At 33.0% G+C, this 15,638-nt stretch overlaps 1 protein-coding gene and 1 pseudogene across 1 annotated transcript; one reads left to right on the top strand and one right to left on the bottom strand.

Moving 5' to 3' along the window:
* Positions 1–1,866: 1,866 nt before the first annotated feature.
* Positions 1,867–10,452, bottom strand: CLECL1 (C-type lectin like 1). The gene is given in 5 exon segments (XM_011365932.2): positions 1,867–1,897; positions 1,899–1,959; positions 1,962–2,018; positions 8,454–8,644; positions 10,448–10,452. Coding segments are annotated over 5 exon segments (345 nt in total).
* Positions 10,453–11,686: 1,234 nt separating this feature from the next.
* LOC111743613 lies at positions 11,687–11,805 on the top strand (annotated as a pseudogene).
* Positions 11,806–15,638: the final 3,833 nt, after the last annotated feature.

The following is a 15,638-nucleotide window of genomic DNA, read 5'->3' as shown; positions in this document are numbered from 1 at the left end:
GTCTAATTTGACTCCTAGCTCTACTATTTACTTCCAGGCATCTTTGTACATTTATTAAATCTTCTTATTTCTATTATTTTCAATCGTTACAACTCAGACTATAATAGTACCTATCTCAAAGAACTACTATTGTTTTGTTATTTAATAATATTATTAAACACTACCTGGCACGTAATAAATATTCATTACATAAATGTTAGTGATTGTTATTAAATACAAGCATGAACTAATATATAGAAACAAGAGAATATACAGAAAAAAATTAAAGAAAGAAAGCAATATCTGACCTGATGTGGCACATATTACTCATAGTTTCCTAATAATGTTTTTCTATAGTAATATAATCCCTGAATCAAAGTACATGACCAAACATAATAAAGGCTACATTTCCCAACCTCCCTTTTGGCTAGGTGTGGCAATGCAGTTGACCTAATTTCTGACTAATGGAAGAGAATGGAAGTGATACTGAAATTCTAACCAAGCATTTAAAGGGTAAGTGTATACGCTTTTGATTATCTATTTCTTTCCATGATGACACATGGGTATTCTAGATAGACTAATAATTATTTTATCTTTAACTTATTTGAGAGCTGAAGAAGTAGCTGCCTAAAAATTATTTTGTTTCTTGGAATAATAATTCTCCTCTAGTATATATTTTATCTGATTTTTATTTGTCTTTTCTTGGAGAGGTTTGGAATAGAGATATTTATGTGTAAGTCATATGCTGATTCAATTAGATTCTTATCTATCCTTGAAAGGGAACAATTATGTTTAACCCATTCATTTGCTTAGGAATATTGTGAAGAAGTGTAACCTAAATTTCAGTCTACTGTTCTCTAAAATTTGGTTTACTGATTGCCCAGGAGGCACATCTTATCAGCATGCTTCTCTTTGATGGTGAGTAGGAAATAGATGAGGTTCTTAGTGAAGTCTTTCATTGCACAGTTTCTCCATGCAATAATTTATTGTTAATTAGTTTCAGAGCCTGCTTCCCCTTTCTGGCCTTAAGATTGACTCTAAGAGAAGAAAAACAATTGTCTCTCTTCAGTTTTTAATCTATCCTGGATTTGGTTCATATTTGAACCAATTTGAATTGCATCTAACAAAGAGTCCCATAATTTGGTATTGGGGTTATATTGGTTACACTGAAGACAGTTTACTACTCTTTTGTTTTTCTTGTTGTGGATTCTATGAAATTCAGAAAGTATTTTTTTCCCCTCTCAGAAGTATATAACAGCTGGACTGTTATATAACCCCATCTCCCCACAAAATGGCTGTTGTTCAACCAAGATTGCAAAGCACTACTATTCATTGGGTTTTCAGAAACTGAGCCTTTGATACAGTTTGTGATTCCAACATATCGATATTTATGCTGAGAATACTCAGTTGATGTTTGCCAATTAATGTCTGTATTAACTTTATTTAGTAGAAGATTTGGTGTCCAACCTTCATGTAGCAAAACTTCAAATTTAAGTTTGAGCCAGAGTTATCAAAATAGTAGTTCTCCAGGAAGAACAAAATCATAATTTCAGCTGCCTTGTGAGCATTGCAATAAACTTGGGAGATTAGATAAGATATTTTGTCTTACTTTTTAAAATAGAATCTGGTAAGTAGTAGGGGGATCCCTTGTAAAGAACAATTTAGGTATATAATTCCAAATAAATTCCTTCTATCTGCTTTGCCAGAAAGGGGCCTAAAATAATCATGTAGTTCAATGATTCATTCAACCAATATTTTGTAGTTAATAGCAGTGATGTTTAAAAATTTTTTTACAGAAATTTTCACATTTGTAGCTCAAGGAATGCATTGCGATTGTGAAGGAAGCTATAAACTCTAAGTTTTATATCTCACCATATCAATGAAGTTTCAAATCACCATGAGATGCGAATTTTTCATGGCAGTCATTTTTACTTTGATTCCAAATTTTCTTATTTTCAGCAATCCAGTAACATTTTCCCCATGCAGCTTCCATTCATTGGAGGGGCATGATTTATGAGTGGTAGAAGAGTTGGAAGAAACTGGTAGAAAAAAGAATAAGTAATTAAAAGAAACTTAGAACTGTATCCCTAATATTGTATGATTATACAGAATTGTAACCTATGTGTTTTCATTCATTTATTCTTTCTTTCTCCATTTAATTTGTTCTCTTAAAAATATGTCATGTTTTCTATCAGTAGACAATGCACCAGGCACCAGGGAAAGAAAAACAGTAAGCATCTAAGCCACAGAGAGATAAAATTTTACTGGAAAAATAGAAATTAGAGATTTTAATTAGTGGTTCACTAATGAATCATATTTAGAAGTTTTATATCACACTGGAAAAGTTTTTCTTGAGTAAAATTTGTGTAGTAGGTGTCCCCCAAAATTCAGATAGATTGATCCTCCCATAAAGTGTCTTGACATCCAAAAATGTGCTGGTGAATTTGTAATATTTGCCAATAGATTTAAATGATGACACATAGGCATTCTAAATATGTCAATAACTTATTGTCCTCTCAAATAAATATTCTTTGAAAACACATACATACATACACAAACACAATTGCTAGACTCCATTGGGGAGTGAACAAAAACAGGCAGAATTTGGAGCTGACACTTAAAAGGTATGACAAGGTAAAAGTTTCCAATTTTTACAAGTTTTAGCCTCAGACAGACCAATGTGAACTTGAAATTTCTAATATGAAAAACAGAGAAAAGATGGAAAAATATACAGAACCTCAAGGATTTGCAGGACAATATAAAAATATCTAACATACGAAATTAAAGTCCTGGAACCAGAGGGGAGCGAAATTAAGGCAAAAAAAAAAAGATAATAGCTGCAATTTTCCCAAATTGTTTAAATGTATACTTTCAAGAAGCTCAGCAAACTCTATGCAAAATAAATCTTTAAAAAATCATATGAAGGAATGAAAGAGTTAAACCTAAAATCAAAAATAGAGAAAAAAAGTATTACTTGCAGGGAAACAATTATTAAAAAACTCTTCATTCTCATCATGAACTTTGGGGTTCAGAATAAGTAGAAAATATCTTCACATTGTTGAAGAAAAATAACTGTCAAAAAAGAATTCCATATCTAGTAAAAATATTCTTCTAAACCATTTAGAGAAAACATTCTTCTAAAATCACATAGAAGGCAAATTTAAGACACTTTCAGGTAAAAGAAAACTAAAAGAATCCACTGTCAGCAGATAGTCATTATGACAAGTGTTAGAGTTTTCTATGCTGATGGGAAATGTTTCTAAATGAAAACTTGAATATTCAAGGAAGAAGACTATCAATGGCAAATACCTGGATAAACACAAAGGTATGTTAAACACAAAACTCATTATATAAACTACTTTTTCTTATTTGCCTTTTCTCACTGTTCAACTGTCATCTTCCCAGATAGGTCTTCCCTTGCTTTTTATATGTAAACTAGAACTTTATACTATGCTTCCACATACTTTTACCTTTCTCTACTTCACAATACATACTTGGTTACTCAGGAATTAAGCAATATAAAATAATGTTACCCATTGAGATGATTGATCCAGATTGATTTTTCCCAGTACAGTATTTCTCTTTTGATTCATTATCCACTTCAGTATGTCTTGCAGATTTGAACTGGATAAGTAATGAAAGAAAAAGCATATTTTCCTAATTAAATACAAAACACACAACCATTGGGTTCTAACTCTGAGAATTTCATCATGTGGAAAATCTATAAGTTAAATGATAAAAATGTAAAGGGAAACAATATTATATTTTCCAATATTTGGACTTTCCTTTGCGTTCTCATTAATCTTATTAATGTTAACTTTAGGGGAAAATATGACCTGGAATCAGAGGGATACTCATTCGATTTGTTTTTTCCTGGAGCTTCATATTTATTTTAATAAACACAAAATAACCAGCTCTGGATATAAGTCTCATTTAGATGGTTTGTGTTTAGTGAGTTTCTTTAATTATACCAAGTGTCACCTGATTTCATGGAAAGGGGTTTTTATGTTTTGGTTTCAGTTCGTGATTCTGTCTCTTTAGAGATTCTGCATGTAAAGGCTGTATATAAAAGGGTAGGGTGAGGCCAGAGCTACAATGAAGAGGATATCTTTCTGACAGATATTCAATTGAAATTACTTTTGGTAATTTATATTCTCACAATAGTGTGTATTAGGAAATTAAATCTATTTTAGTAACTAACAAATATCTATTACTAATAAACTATTTTAGTAACAAACTAATCTGTTTGTTACTAAACCTTAACATAACCAAAAGAAGTATGAGATTTTTAATACTAATTATTTTTGCTTCCCCCCTACCCAATTTTATAGCCTCAATTAGGCCATTGATTAGTTTATATTAAAAGAGTCAGAATATTTACTCCTTTGGAGTTTAAGTTGTTCATCTCAACTAGAGATTTGACCTTAATTTCTAGAGCTCTTTCCAGTCCTATTATTCTATCACTCTGCCTATTTACTTATAATTACTAATGTCATTTATAATTACTAATATCATTCACAAGAGTTCAGATATGCTTTGGTCTGTTCTAGGGTTTAGCTTAATTTGGAAGCCTGAATTCCTTGGAATATATACCATCTGTATATTACCTTTGTTCTATAGATATTCATGAATAACTTTTCTTCAAGCATTTATTCAATAAAATATTAAAACAACTGCCACATGAATAATTAGATTATATTCAGTTATATTCAAAGTACATGAATACACTTTTAAAATGCTTGTTTGAATTAATTTGAAACACATTTTTCAAATTTGTTTGAAAAATTGATACAAATTTTGTATCAATTATGTATGCAAAATTGATAATGCCCAAGAGTAGTTCATACGAATAAACTTATACAGAAATATACTTTCTAATTTAATTTCCTTTTATCTGAATGTGGTTTTAGGAAAAAATGTGCATAGCCCACTATCAAATTGCACTGGGAAATCCATTGTGTGATCTTGATCATAAAATATATGTAAATATAATCTTGACATCTCTTTCTTTATCAATGAAATGAATTTATAATATATATTATGTCACATGCTAAAGTTCTGTGGAAAAATCTCCAATTTTAATTATGTTTCAATTTCACACTTTATGAAGTGGCCCTATTCTGTTTAGAACCACCTGGACAGAAAAACAATTACAACAGGTCACAAGAGAATAATTACTTGGGATAAATAAATAATATTGTTCATCACTTACCAAAAATGCTGAGCACAATTACTGTTACAAGGAGGATGGTAATTATTGCATATCCAACTTTCGGGAAAATTCCATGATGGTGAGAATCTATAAAATTGGACAGATTTCACTAGTAAGCCCAGTAGATAATTCCTTAGGTGGTGAGAGGTAGGAAAAGGCTAAATAAATTTTTTTCATTTATGATCCTTAGTTACTTTCCTTTGAAATAGATAGACTCGGCTTTCTTTTACACACACACAAACACATTTTTTTTTTCTAGTTTGTGAAAAGGAGGGCCAATAAATCCAAATGTCTAATCCAAAATAATGACAGTGTATCATTTCCACTAGATATATGACATCAAATACACACATACATATGATACACCGAGAAAGTACTAAAATAATTTATGTTAAAATTGTGTCAAGACGAATTAACCTGAACATTTATTTTGTGGAATAGTATTATACTTTCCTTTTTTATATGTTCAAATCATTATTATTATTAAGTAAAACATGTTTAGTGGAAATTTATTAATTCTCAGAATGTAAAAAAGTCCATATATTTTCATTATTAAGTAAAATAATGCAAATTGTGCTAGTCACGACAATCACCAGAAAAATGTGATACTATCCCTACACATGTTTCTAATATAAAAAACCAAGGTTATAGACATAAAAACTTACAAAATAAAATTTTAGATTTCATGAAAGGACTGACATAAGAGGGATTTTAGGCCCCTGCTGCTGGGACTGCAAATTGGTATAGCCACTATGGAAAACACTATGGAGGTTCCTCAAAAAACTAAGAATTGATCTACCATATGATCCAGCAATCTCTCTACTCAGTATTTACCCACAAAGACTTGAAAACCCATATCCGAAAAGATATTTACACATCGGTGTTCATAGCAGCATTATTCATGGTGGCCAGGACATGGAAGCAACCGAATTGTCCTACGATAGATGTTTGGCTAAAGAAGCAGTGGTACATATATACAATGGGATACTACTCAGCCATAAGAAGAGGTGAAATACTGCCATTTGCGACGACATGGAAAGACCTTGAGCTAATCATGCTAAGTGAAATAAGCCAGACAGAAAAAGTTGGAAATCACATGAAATCACTTATATGTGGGATATAAACCTAAAAGCAACAAATGAATAGGACAAACACACAGAGACTCATGGATGTGGACAATAGACTAGTGGTTACCAGAGGGTAGCGGGGAGGAGAAGAATAGAGGTATATGGGGTAAAAGGGGTCAGCTATGTGGTGACAGAAAAAAATCTAACTGTGGGCAGTGAACACACAATGCAAAATATATATGCCTTACTATTAAATTGTACACCTGAAAGTTACTGGATTCTGTTAATCAATGTAGCCATAAAAAATAAAAATAATAAAATTTTAAAAAAAAAAGGAAAAAAAGAAAGCACAAGCATTTGAATCTTAGTTTGTGATATTCTCATTGAAATATTCCCTGATATTCTTCACTGGTATCTTTTCTTTCACTAATATTCTGCTAAATTTTTTGGTGACAACCTTCTTTGTTTTTTTATCTTGGAAAACCAATTAACATAATATTTTTTGAGTATCTAATGAGATCTATTTATTTATTCACCCTTTTATACATTCATTTACTTGCCAAGCATCTATTGATTGCCTTCTATGTACCTAGTACTGTGTGAGGTGCTTGGAATAAAAAGATTAAGAGATTAAAGAGATGGTTTCAATACATACAAGGCTCTGAAATGGTAAGGAATATGGTCATTTTAAGGAACAAAGAGAAAATCAACAGTTAAAGCAAAATAAGTGAAGGGTAGGAAGTTAGAAGAGGAATATCAGAGACAGTTGTTTGGGGTTCTATAGAACATGACAATCTGATACTTCAAATAATTCTTTCCTTCTGCAAGGATATGACCATATGAGAGCAGAAACTACATGTATCCAATAAGAGATATGCAGTAAAAGAGTAATAAGATATTTGACTTCTGGTCATAAGTATTATCATGGGTAAGTCATTTAATCTGTATATATTCACCTTTTTTATTTTTAATGTTAGAATATTGGACTAGATAACATTAAAGATGTCCCAAATCTCTAAAGCAGGAAGGAAGTAAATTTCTACCCCTAAAAAGAAAAGAAATTAAACCTTAGAATGTAGGATCAAAAATATTGGTTTTGGTGCTCGAACTAAGTGAAAATAACCTCTAGAAAAATAAACCACTTTGTATGAGATTTTTTAGGGGTAGAAGAATAAGAATGCAATTTTTGTCCACATTATTTTTCAAATTAAATTCTGTCATCTCATAGAAGATGAAGGTACCCAGTCTAGGGAGAAAAGAAAGCAAATAAGCTTCTATTGGGCAGATTAGAGAGATAAAATTTAAAAATAGAAAATAACATGCTTCTGCAACTAAAGGAAAAATACATCAGATTCACTTGATAACCACAAACTTAAAAAAAATATAAAAGAAATATCTTCTTCGAAAATATAAAAAAGCCAAATAGATTCATTTCACAAGGGCAAGTGCAACGAGGAGACTTCAAATTATTTAAACATCTTATATAAACTTTAGAATATAAAAAACAATTCTCACCCGAGAGGAGAGAATATAATGCAACATGGAAATTTTCCTAATGCTTCAGAGAATAGAAAATACATCGGATTTGAAGGTCTATCATTTTCAAGGTGGTTTGTGATTAAGTTACAATGCTATCTTCAGCTATATGCCTAACTCTTCATATTACAAAAATATTTCATTACTCAAATAGCCATTAATTCTAAACTTTATGAAATAAAATATTAACATTCCATGTCTCCTAAATTAGCCAAACATATTTATCTTATCAACATGCAAATTCCAAAAGGCTAAATAACGATGTGAATTATTGTCAGGAATATTTGCCTTGGTGTAAACAAATTTATCATATTATGTTAAAAGGTCAGATTTGATCAAGGTGAGTAAAGCTGTAGAGCAAAAAGGGGTCATGAGTACAGATGTTACAGTATGAGCATAAATGTTTACCACAAGAAATATAAAGAAAAGAGAGACTATGAACACCAAAAGCAAAGTTCTATATATTAAAACCGAAGATATAATTAACTTTATGAACATTTTCTGTCTTTAAAAAAAAATCACTCTTATTCTTGAATTCAGTAAGTTTTACTTTGAAATCAGTCTTCTATTTGCATTAAGACAAACACTGACACAGGATAGAAATAAAGGAGTTTAAAAGTAAAATATTAATTTTAAAAGGAGTCCTAAATCCAGTTTACCAGATTGCAGAAGTGGAGATGAATGTTCTAAAGGAAAAGCCCTAACAATTTTGATATCGGTATAGACTATATCATCGGCCATGGCGTATATTAAAAAGAGAGAGTAGACCACACATGATGTTCTGCTGAAAGAAATCCCATAATTATGCAAACAAACTTTTGTTAAGTAAATTGAAAGGGATGACTTCCTTCTGCTCTCTCAAGTTTCCTGTGTTTCCTGTAAGAATAAGAGAAAAAAAGCAATATGTTCAGTCTTATCAATCAAAGTAATAGAGTTTTGAACACTTGCATGATATGGAAGAAAGCTACTAGCCATATAGTAATTTCTTGCTCGTCAGTTAGTTTTCTACCTAAATTTGGAATTATTTTTAACTTTTAATAGTTATAGAAGATATTGCATCATTTTTTCTACAAGTCACTTTTTAAAAATATATTCTTTGGCAGAAACTGTGACTGTCCAACATTTTGTCCAAAGTAGAATAGCAATTTGGGAGGGACAAGCAAAAAAGAGATTTTTATTTGGGACTGTGAGAGAGGAGAGGAGGCATCTGAAAAAATGCAAAAGGAAGGGCCTGCAGAAATAACCAACTCAGCTGGTTAAAACTGTTCTCTGCCCCCATTCCGCCCAGTGCTCTTCAGCTAACATGTTTTCCCACAGCTAACATGTTCACCCCCATGTCAAGGACTCTCCAGCTCACGTCTGTTGATTGATGGCTTGTCAACCTGCTGGTGTTCTTCCTTATCTCTGTAGCCGTGTAGGAATAACAAGACTGTGTAAAACTGTTTATGTTACAATTAGAGCTTAGCCTTTGGATAGGAATTCAATGAGCCGGTGCCGGCATCAATAAGAGCTACTTTCTGCTTATAGCCTTAGTGTCCTGTCTTTCCGAGAATTCTATAACAGTGTTGATAGCGCCAAGGTCGTGGGTTCTATAAGGCAAAATGACCTATAAATAGATAAGACCAGTAGTCTGGAAATTCCTTCCCCCTTGCAGCCTCCTATCCGAAGCTCTTCCTCCCCATCCTGAGTAAGGAGGCACATGTGAAACCTCAGACAAAGGAATCACGTGTTTCTTGCATGGACACTGCAAAAGTATATAAGCTGTAAGAAATCCAACGAGACCAAGCATGTGCATGGAGTTGTTAACTCCACGCTCTTTGCCAGCCTAATAAATTCTCCTTCCTCTAACAAAGTTGTCTGAGTGTCCGAATTCCTCTGTCGGGTGTTGCTTCCTGCAACAACTGTATCCCTGAGGCCTCTGTTGGAGCAGGCAGAGCATCAGAGATGGTCAAGTAGATGGGTCAGGTCTGAATATTGTTCACATTTCAAAGCTTTCCACAGGCTGACAACAGAGTGTTGAGTTGTCAATCTACCTGTGCAGGTGGGGTACCAGAGCAAGAACCATATTTGCTTCTGAGTTATTTTTACTGGATCTTTTATAGGGATAGCCTTTTGGCTTTCTGAGCTCCCTCTCTGTCTCTGGTCTTTTCTGTTTCCATTCCTAGGATTTGTCAGTTTCTCCCCAATCCTTAATGAATTGCCCAGCAGCACAACTATCTTGTCCAATGACTGGGCTCAGCAGGAATATCAGTGTCTCATACTGGAGTTGGGGCGAGTGGTGGGTGTAGGGGGAGAGGTGGGCAGACTAGAGTTATTTTGGCTTTAAATCCTGCAGTAAATGTGGCCTCATCTGGGCCTTCAAAGATAGGAGTATAGATGGTCTCTCCCATTTCCAATTCGCTAAGGATTTGTTATACTTTCTCTATAGATTTCTAGGCTCCCATATGCCTAAGGGGAAACAACTTCACTGGGACAAGCCTGCCTATAGTCTAGAATAATCTAAGTTATAAGGGAGTAAGTATCTTGAACCCCAGGTCCCCCAGCATCATGCAGGGTATGTGGTGACATTACCCATTTCCTCTGCTTCCTGCCAGGTCAGAGAAATGTTACTAACCCCTCTCACCCCCATACACACACACACTCTCACACTCACCCCATATCCCATGACCACACTAACCACGCTTGGATACTTGCTCTGGTTTTTTGCTAGTAATTGGCAGCTACATCAATCAGCTCAGTGGGAGTATATTCTCTCATTACGAAAATTTCCTGAATTGGAGGCTGCCCCGCCGGCTGGAAGTGTTTTTACTGTATTTTACCTTCCTTTGTATTAGCAGTCAGAGGGCATGGGGCATTTAATCTGTTTCACTGCCAATCACTACATCCTCCTCTTTCCTCTCCTCACTTTCCAAGGGATTCCACCTCTTAGTATCCCAATCAGTCTTTGTCACAAACTCTTAGATCTTAATCTATGGCAGTTTGCATCTTCTTAGCTTTGCAAAGCAGTACACTAAGGTCTCCAGCTTATCCTGATCTTCTACCTGTCTGTCAGCCCTGAAGTGTCAGAGTAGTGGGCAACTGCATATCCTTCTCTAAACTCAGTTCTTCTTCTAAGTTTCTAATTTGATCTTCAGTGTCTAGTTGAGCATCAGTGGCCAGCTGAAGTGCCCACAGTAGAGGCCAGACCATTGTGCAGCCACTCCATTCCCTTCTTAGCCACATCATGCTCTGCATAGTTTCTTAAACAAGTACATTAAAGCAGTTTGTATTTACGGGATGACCCTGTACTCATGTGGCAGTTCACAAGCACCTAACATATGGGCCACCCCTGCCCATATAGAGGTTAATGGCCACTTAGGACTTCCTCTGAGGATGTCTCTTTCCCAAGGCTCATTTCTTTGTTCTTTTGGCTGACTTTCCCATTGTTAGTTGGTAAACTGGTTGCTGTACATGGAGAACAAGGAGAGACTGAAGAAAGATGCAGGCTACTCCAGACTGGTGGGTGACAGATTTAATAAGCAAGGAAACTTATTTAGGAGGATTATCTTGAGCGATTGAAAGACAAGTAGATTTTTAGGCCTGTCCACCAGAATCTTAAAAGTTTACATAGAGACCTTAAATGGATTTGGTCATGTATTCAGTCCAGATGGTTTCAACAACACCTTACTCTCTCAAGGCTGTGGCCTGGGAACAGCGCCCACTGTGGAACAGTATAAGCAGAACATACATTCCAAGGACAGGGGAGGAGAGCAAGGAGCCTCACATTAGCAGGGGTCAGCTCGAGGATCAACTGGCAACCACATCCTCTTCATTATCTCTTCTAGAAAAGAGGCATTTTTGTGTTTAGAAAAATGACTCAAAATAGTAATATTTAGGTCTACATAGAATTTGGGTCTACAGCTCTGCCACCCTGAATGCGCCCGATCTTGTCTGATCTTGGAAGCTAAGCAGAGTCGGGCTTGGTTAGTACTTAGAAGGAAAACCACCTAGGAATACCAGGTGCTATAAACATTTAAAAAAAAATAAGATTTGGAAAGGTCCTTTTTTCGCCTACGTCATTAAAGTACAATGCAGGAAAAGAAGACACAACCGCACACAAAAAAAATGAAGTCTGTAGTGTTAAAATGTCAAGTACACGAAACAGACAATTAAGTAATTAACCACATTTAGAGGAGAGTCTAAGAAAAGGGAAATTTTGCAAATTAGTAGTGTCAGCCAGTTACGAAATGAGGAAATGTGATCTAAGATAAAGAGGAACATTTTAGCTTACAAGAAATTATGGAATCATTAACTTTAAATTCACATAAAGAAATTGAGATTTATGCAAAAGTGGAGGGACCAATATTCTTTAACTAGTAATTGATGTCAAAAGTAACTCAGACATTTATTTACTTAGTTATCAGCACAGACAATTGTTCATGGCAAGGTCAAGAGATTTTTGTCTAAAAGACAAGTTTGAGATGAGGGCAGCGGGGGAAGAGAGAGAGAGAGAGAGAGACTACAGTTTTCATTGTTTTGACTGAAATGGGTTTTTATTATAATTGTGAACTTGAAATGTAGTTTGAATGTAAAAATTAAGGTTGATAATCATATTTTCTCTTAATTTTAGTTGCACTTTCTGTTAAATGATATAATAGTTATTCCAATTTCTGATCCTGTGTTAGGAGCCTAATTTTTCTATCTAGAAACTTTAAAAATTTTCTATCTGGAATCTTTAAAAATATTTTATATTTCTTGAATTCTGAAATTTCATAGTGAGATATCTTTTTGGTCTTTCTCCCTTTCTGTTGGGCATTCATTCGGTAGGACATTTTAAACAGAAACATATTCTTAATATCTGAGAAAACTTTTTCATATCTATTTCATAATTTTCTTCCAATTTTTATTTTACTTTCTTTTTATGGAATTCCTGTTAGTGAGATATTGGTGCTGTTGGGTTGATATTCTACTATCATTATACTTTTTCTTATTTCTTAGTCTCTTTCTCTTTAGATTCAACTAGCTAGGAGAACTCCCAAAGTTTTTCCTTCATTTGTTTTATAGAATTTGTTTTTCTTAACTTATTTTATTATAACTTTAATTCCTAAGTGTTTTTTCTTGTTTTTTAAATGTTCTTTTTTTCAGTTTACTCTTTTTGTTTAAGTGGTGCAGTTATTCTCTACTTCTCTCTCAAAGTTATTATAAAAATATTATAAATTTTTTGTCCTTTGCCACCAATATTAGTCTGAACTTTCTCTTACATGTGCTTGTTTTGGTCTCTGCTTTTTTAGAGATCTACCTAGATATCTAATGATCCTTAAGTGTCTATTAATAAGTAAGAGTGAGGTTCTAACAAAGTAGTGGGAAGCTCTGTGTCTTGAACTAGTGGTCATTATTGTGGATGTTCAGGCAGAGACTGTTCATATTTTCTTATTCTCAATATTTTTAGACTTTTTATACTGGTCAATTTTCTCAAAGAGTACTTCTCTATTATGCTAAGTGAAATAAGTCAGACAGAGAAAGACAAATATCATATGATCTCACTTATATGTGGAATCTTAAAAAAAAACAAAACAAACTCATGGATACAGAGAACAGATTGCTGGTTTTGGAGAAATCTCTATTCAAGTTCTTTGCCTACTTTTTAAACAGCTTATTTCTTTTTATTTATTTATGTATTTATTTACTTATTTATTGCTATTGAGTTTTAGGAATTCCATATGTATTTTGGAAATGAACCTCTTATCAGACATAAATGGTTTACAAATATTTTCTATAATTCCATAAGATGCCTTTTCATTCTGCTCATTTTCTTTGCTTTTTTCTTTCTTCTTCTTCTTCTTCTTCTTCTTCTTCTTCTTCTTCTTCTTCTTCTTCTTCTTCTTCTTCTTCTTCTTCTTCTTCTTCTTCTTCGCTGTGAATAAGCTGTTAAGTTTGATGTAATTTCATTTATCTATTTTTGATTTTGTTGCCTGTGCTTTTCATGTCATATTCAAGAAATCATTGTGAAGACCAATGTGAAGAAGTTTTTTTCTTACATTTTCTTTTAGGACTTTGGTTTCAAGTCTTGTGTTCAAATTTTTAATCTATTTTGAGTTAGTTTTTGAGTATGGGAAGTGATAAGGATCCAATTTTATTACTTTGGATGTTGATATCCAGTTTTTCCAATACCATTTATTCAAGAGACTATCCTTTCTCCATTTGTATTCTTGACATCCTTGTCACAGACCAGTTGACTCTATATGTGTGGGTTTACTTCTTGGCTCTTTATTCAGTTCTATTGGTCTATATGTCTATTTTGAATCCTGTATGCTGCTGTTTTGATTACTCTTCCTTTGTTATATATTTTGAAATAAGGAAGTGTGAAGCTTCCATCTTTGTTCATCTCACTCAGGATCGCTTTGCTTATTTGGGGTCTTTTGTAGGTCCATATTCATTTTTATATTTTTTGAAATTTCTGTAAAAAATGTCTTAGGGATTTTGATAGGAATCACACTGAATTTGTAAATCACTTTGGGTAATATGGACGTTTTAATAACATTAATTCTTTCAATCCATGAAAACGGAATACCTTTGCATTTATTTATGTCTGCTTTAATTTCTTTTATCAGTGTTTTAAAGTTTTCAGTGTATAAGTCATTTTCAGTGTATAAGTCATTCACCTCTTTGATTAGGTTTATTTCTGAGTATTTTATTCTTTTTGATTTTATTGTAAATAAGATTGTTTTCTTAACTTCTTTTTCTTAGTTTCTAGTTCATTGCTGGTGTATGGAAATGTGACTGATTTTTGTATGTCGATTTTTTTATACTGCAACTTTATCGAATTTATTAAGAGGTTAGATTTCATGTGTTCTTACCACAACACACATTCAAACACATACACACAGGAACACAAGTAATCTTTTAGAGGTGATGGGTGTGTGTATTACCTGGATTGTGGTGATGGTAACACATGTCCAAACTCACCAAATTGTATATATTAATTATGTGCAGTTTTGTTATGGTAATTATACCTTAATGAAGCTGGACAACAAACTAAACCAAAATAAAATTACATGTTAGGTATTACTATTTGGGATGCAGTTTATATTTTTGGTCTCTTCTGTGGGGTAGAATGTAGAGACAATGTCTTTCTAATGAAATACAAAAACCTGATTATATTACCCATAACACTGTGTTTACAAAGAAAACAAATCACAATTGTTCCCAGGCTAATTATATCTTCTGGACCAAGAGATAAGGATAAAGCAAAAGAAAAAATGCAATGATATCTCCAGTCACTAAATGACATTGCAGCTTGTGGTTGGCCACATTGTACCAAACTCATTTTCAATATTTGTAATTGGTTACTAAAAAATAAAGTCACACTATAAATCATATAATTAATTATCTTTAATGGTTCTATATTTCAGTTTATTTAAAATAATTTTTTTTTCTTATTAAGAGTAAAACAACTATTCATTATGGAATATTTTGAAACTATAGAGAAATGTAGAGAAGAAAATAAATATTACCCATATACTCTTACTACTCAAGGGAAACCATTGTGTTTACCTTTGTAGTTTCTCTCTTTCAGAGTATGAAAACACAAAACATAGATTTAATATTTATGGGATGGAATCATTTTATATATTATTTTAACTTAACAAAAATGGTTTGAGTAGTCTCCCTTGTACAGAAACATTCTTCTTCATTGTTATTTTTCAATGATGGTATATTATGTGAATATAGAAATGAGTAGAATCATATTTATTTAGTTAAATCCTTAAGCTTTAGACAATTAAGTGACTTCTGACTCATGACTACTAAAAGGAATCCTTTGATAAATGTTTTTGTGCCTACATCTTATACATCCAGATTATTCC

Source organism: Pteropus vampyrus, unplaced genomic scaffold, assembly GCF_000151845.1.
Source record: "Pteropus vampyrus isolate Shadow unplaced genomic scaffold, Pvam_2.0 Scaffold116, whole genome shotgun sequence".
Classification (NCBI taxonomy): Eukaryota; Metazoa; Chordata; class Mammalia; order Chiroptera; family Pteropodidae; genus Pteropus; species Pteropus vampyrus.
This window is presented reverse-complemented; position numbering and strand designations above follow the sequence as displayed.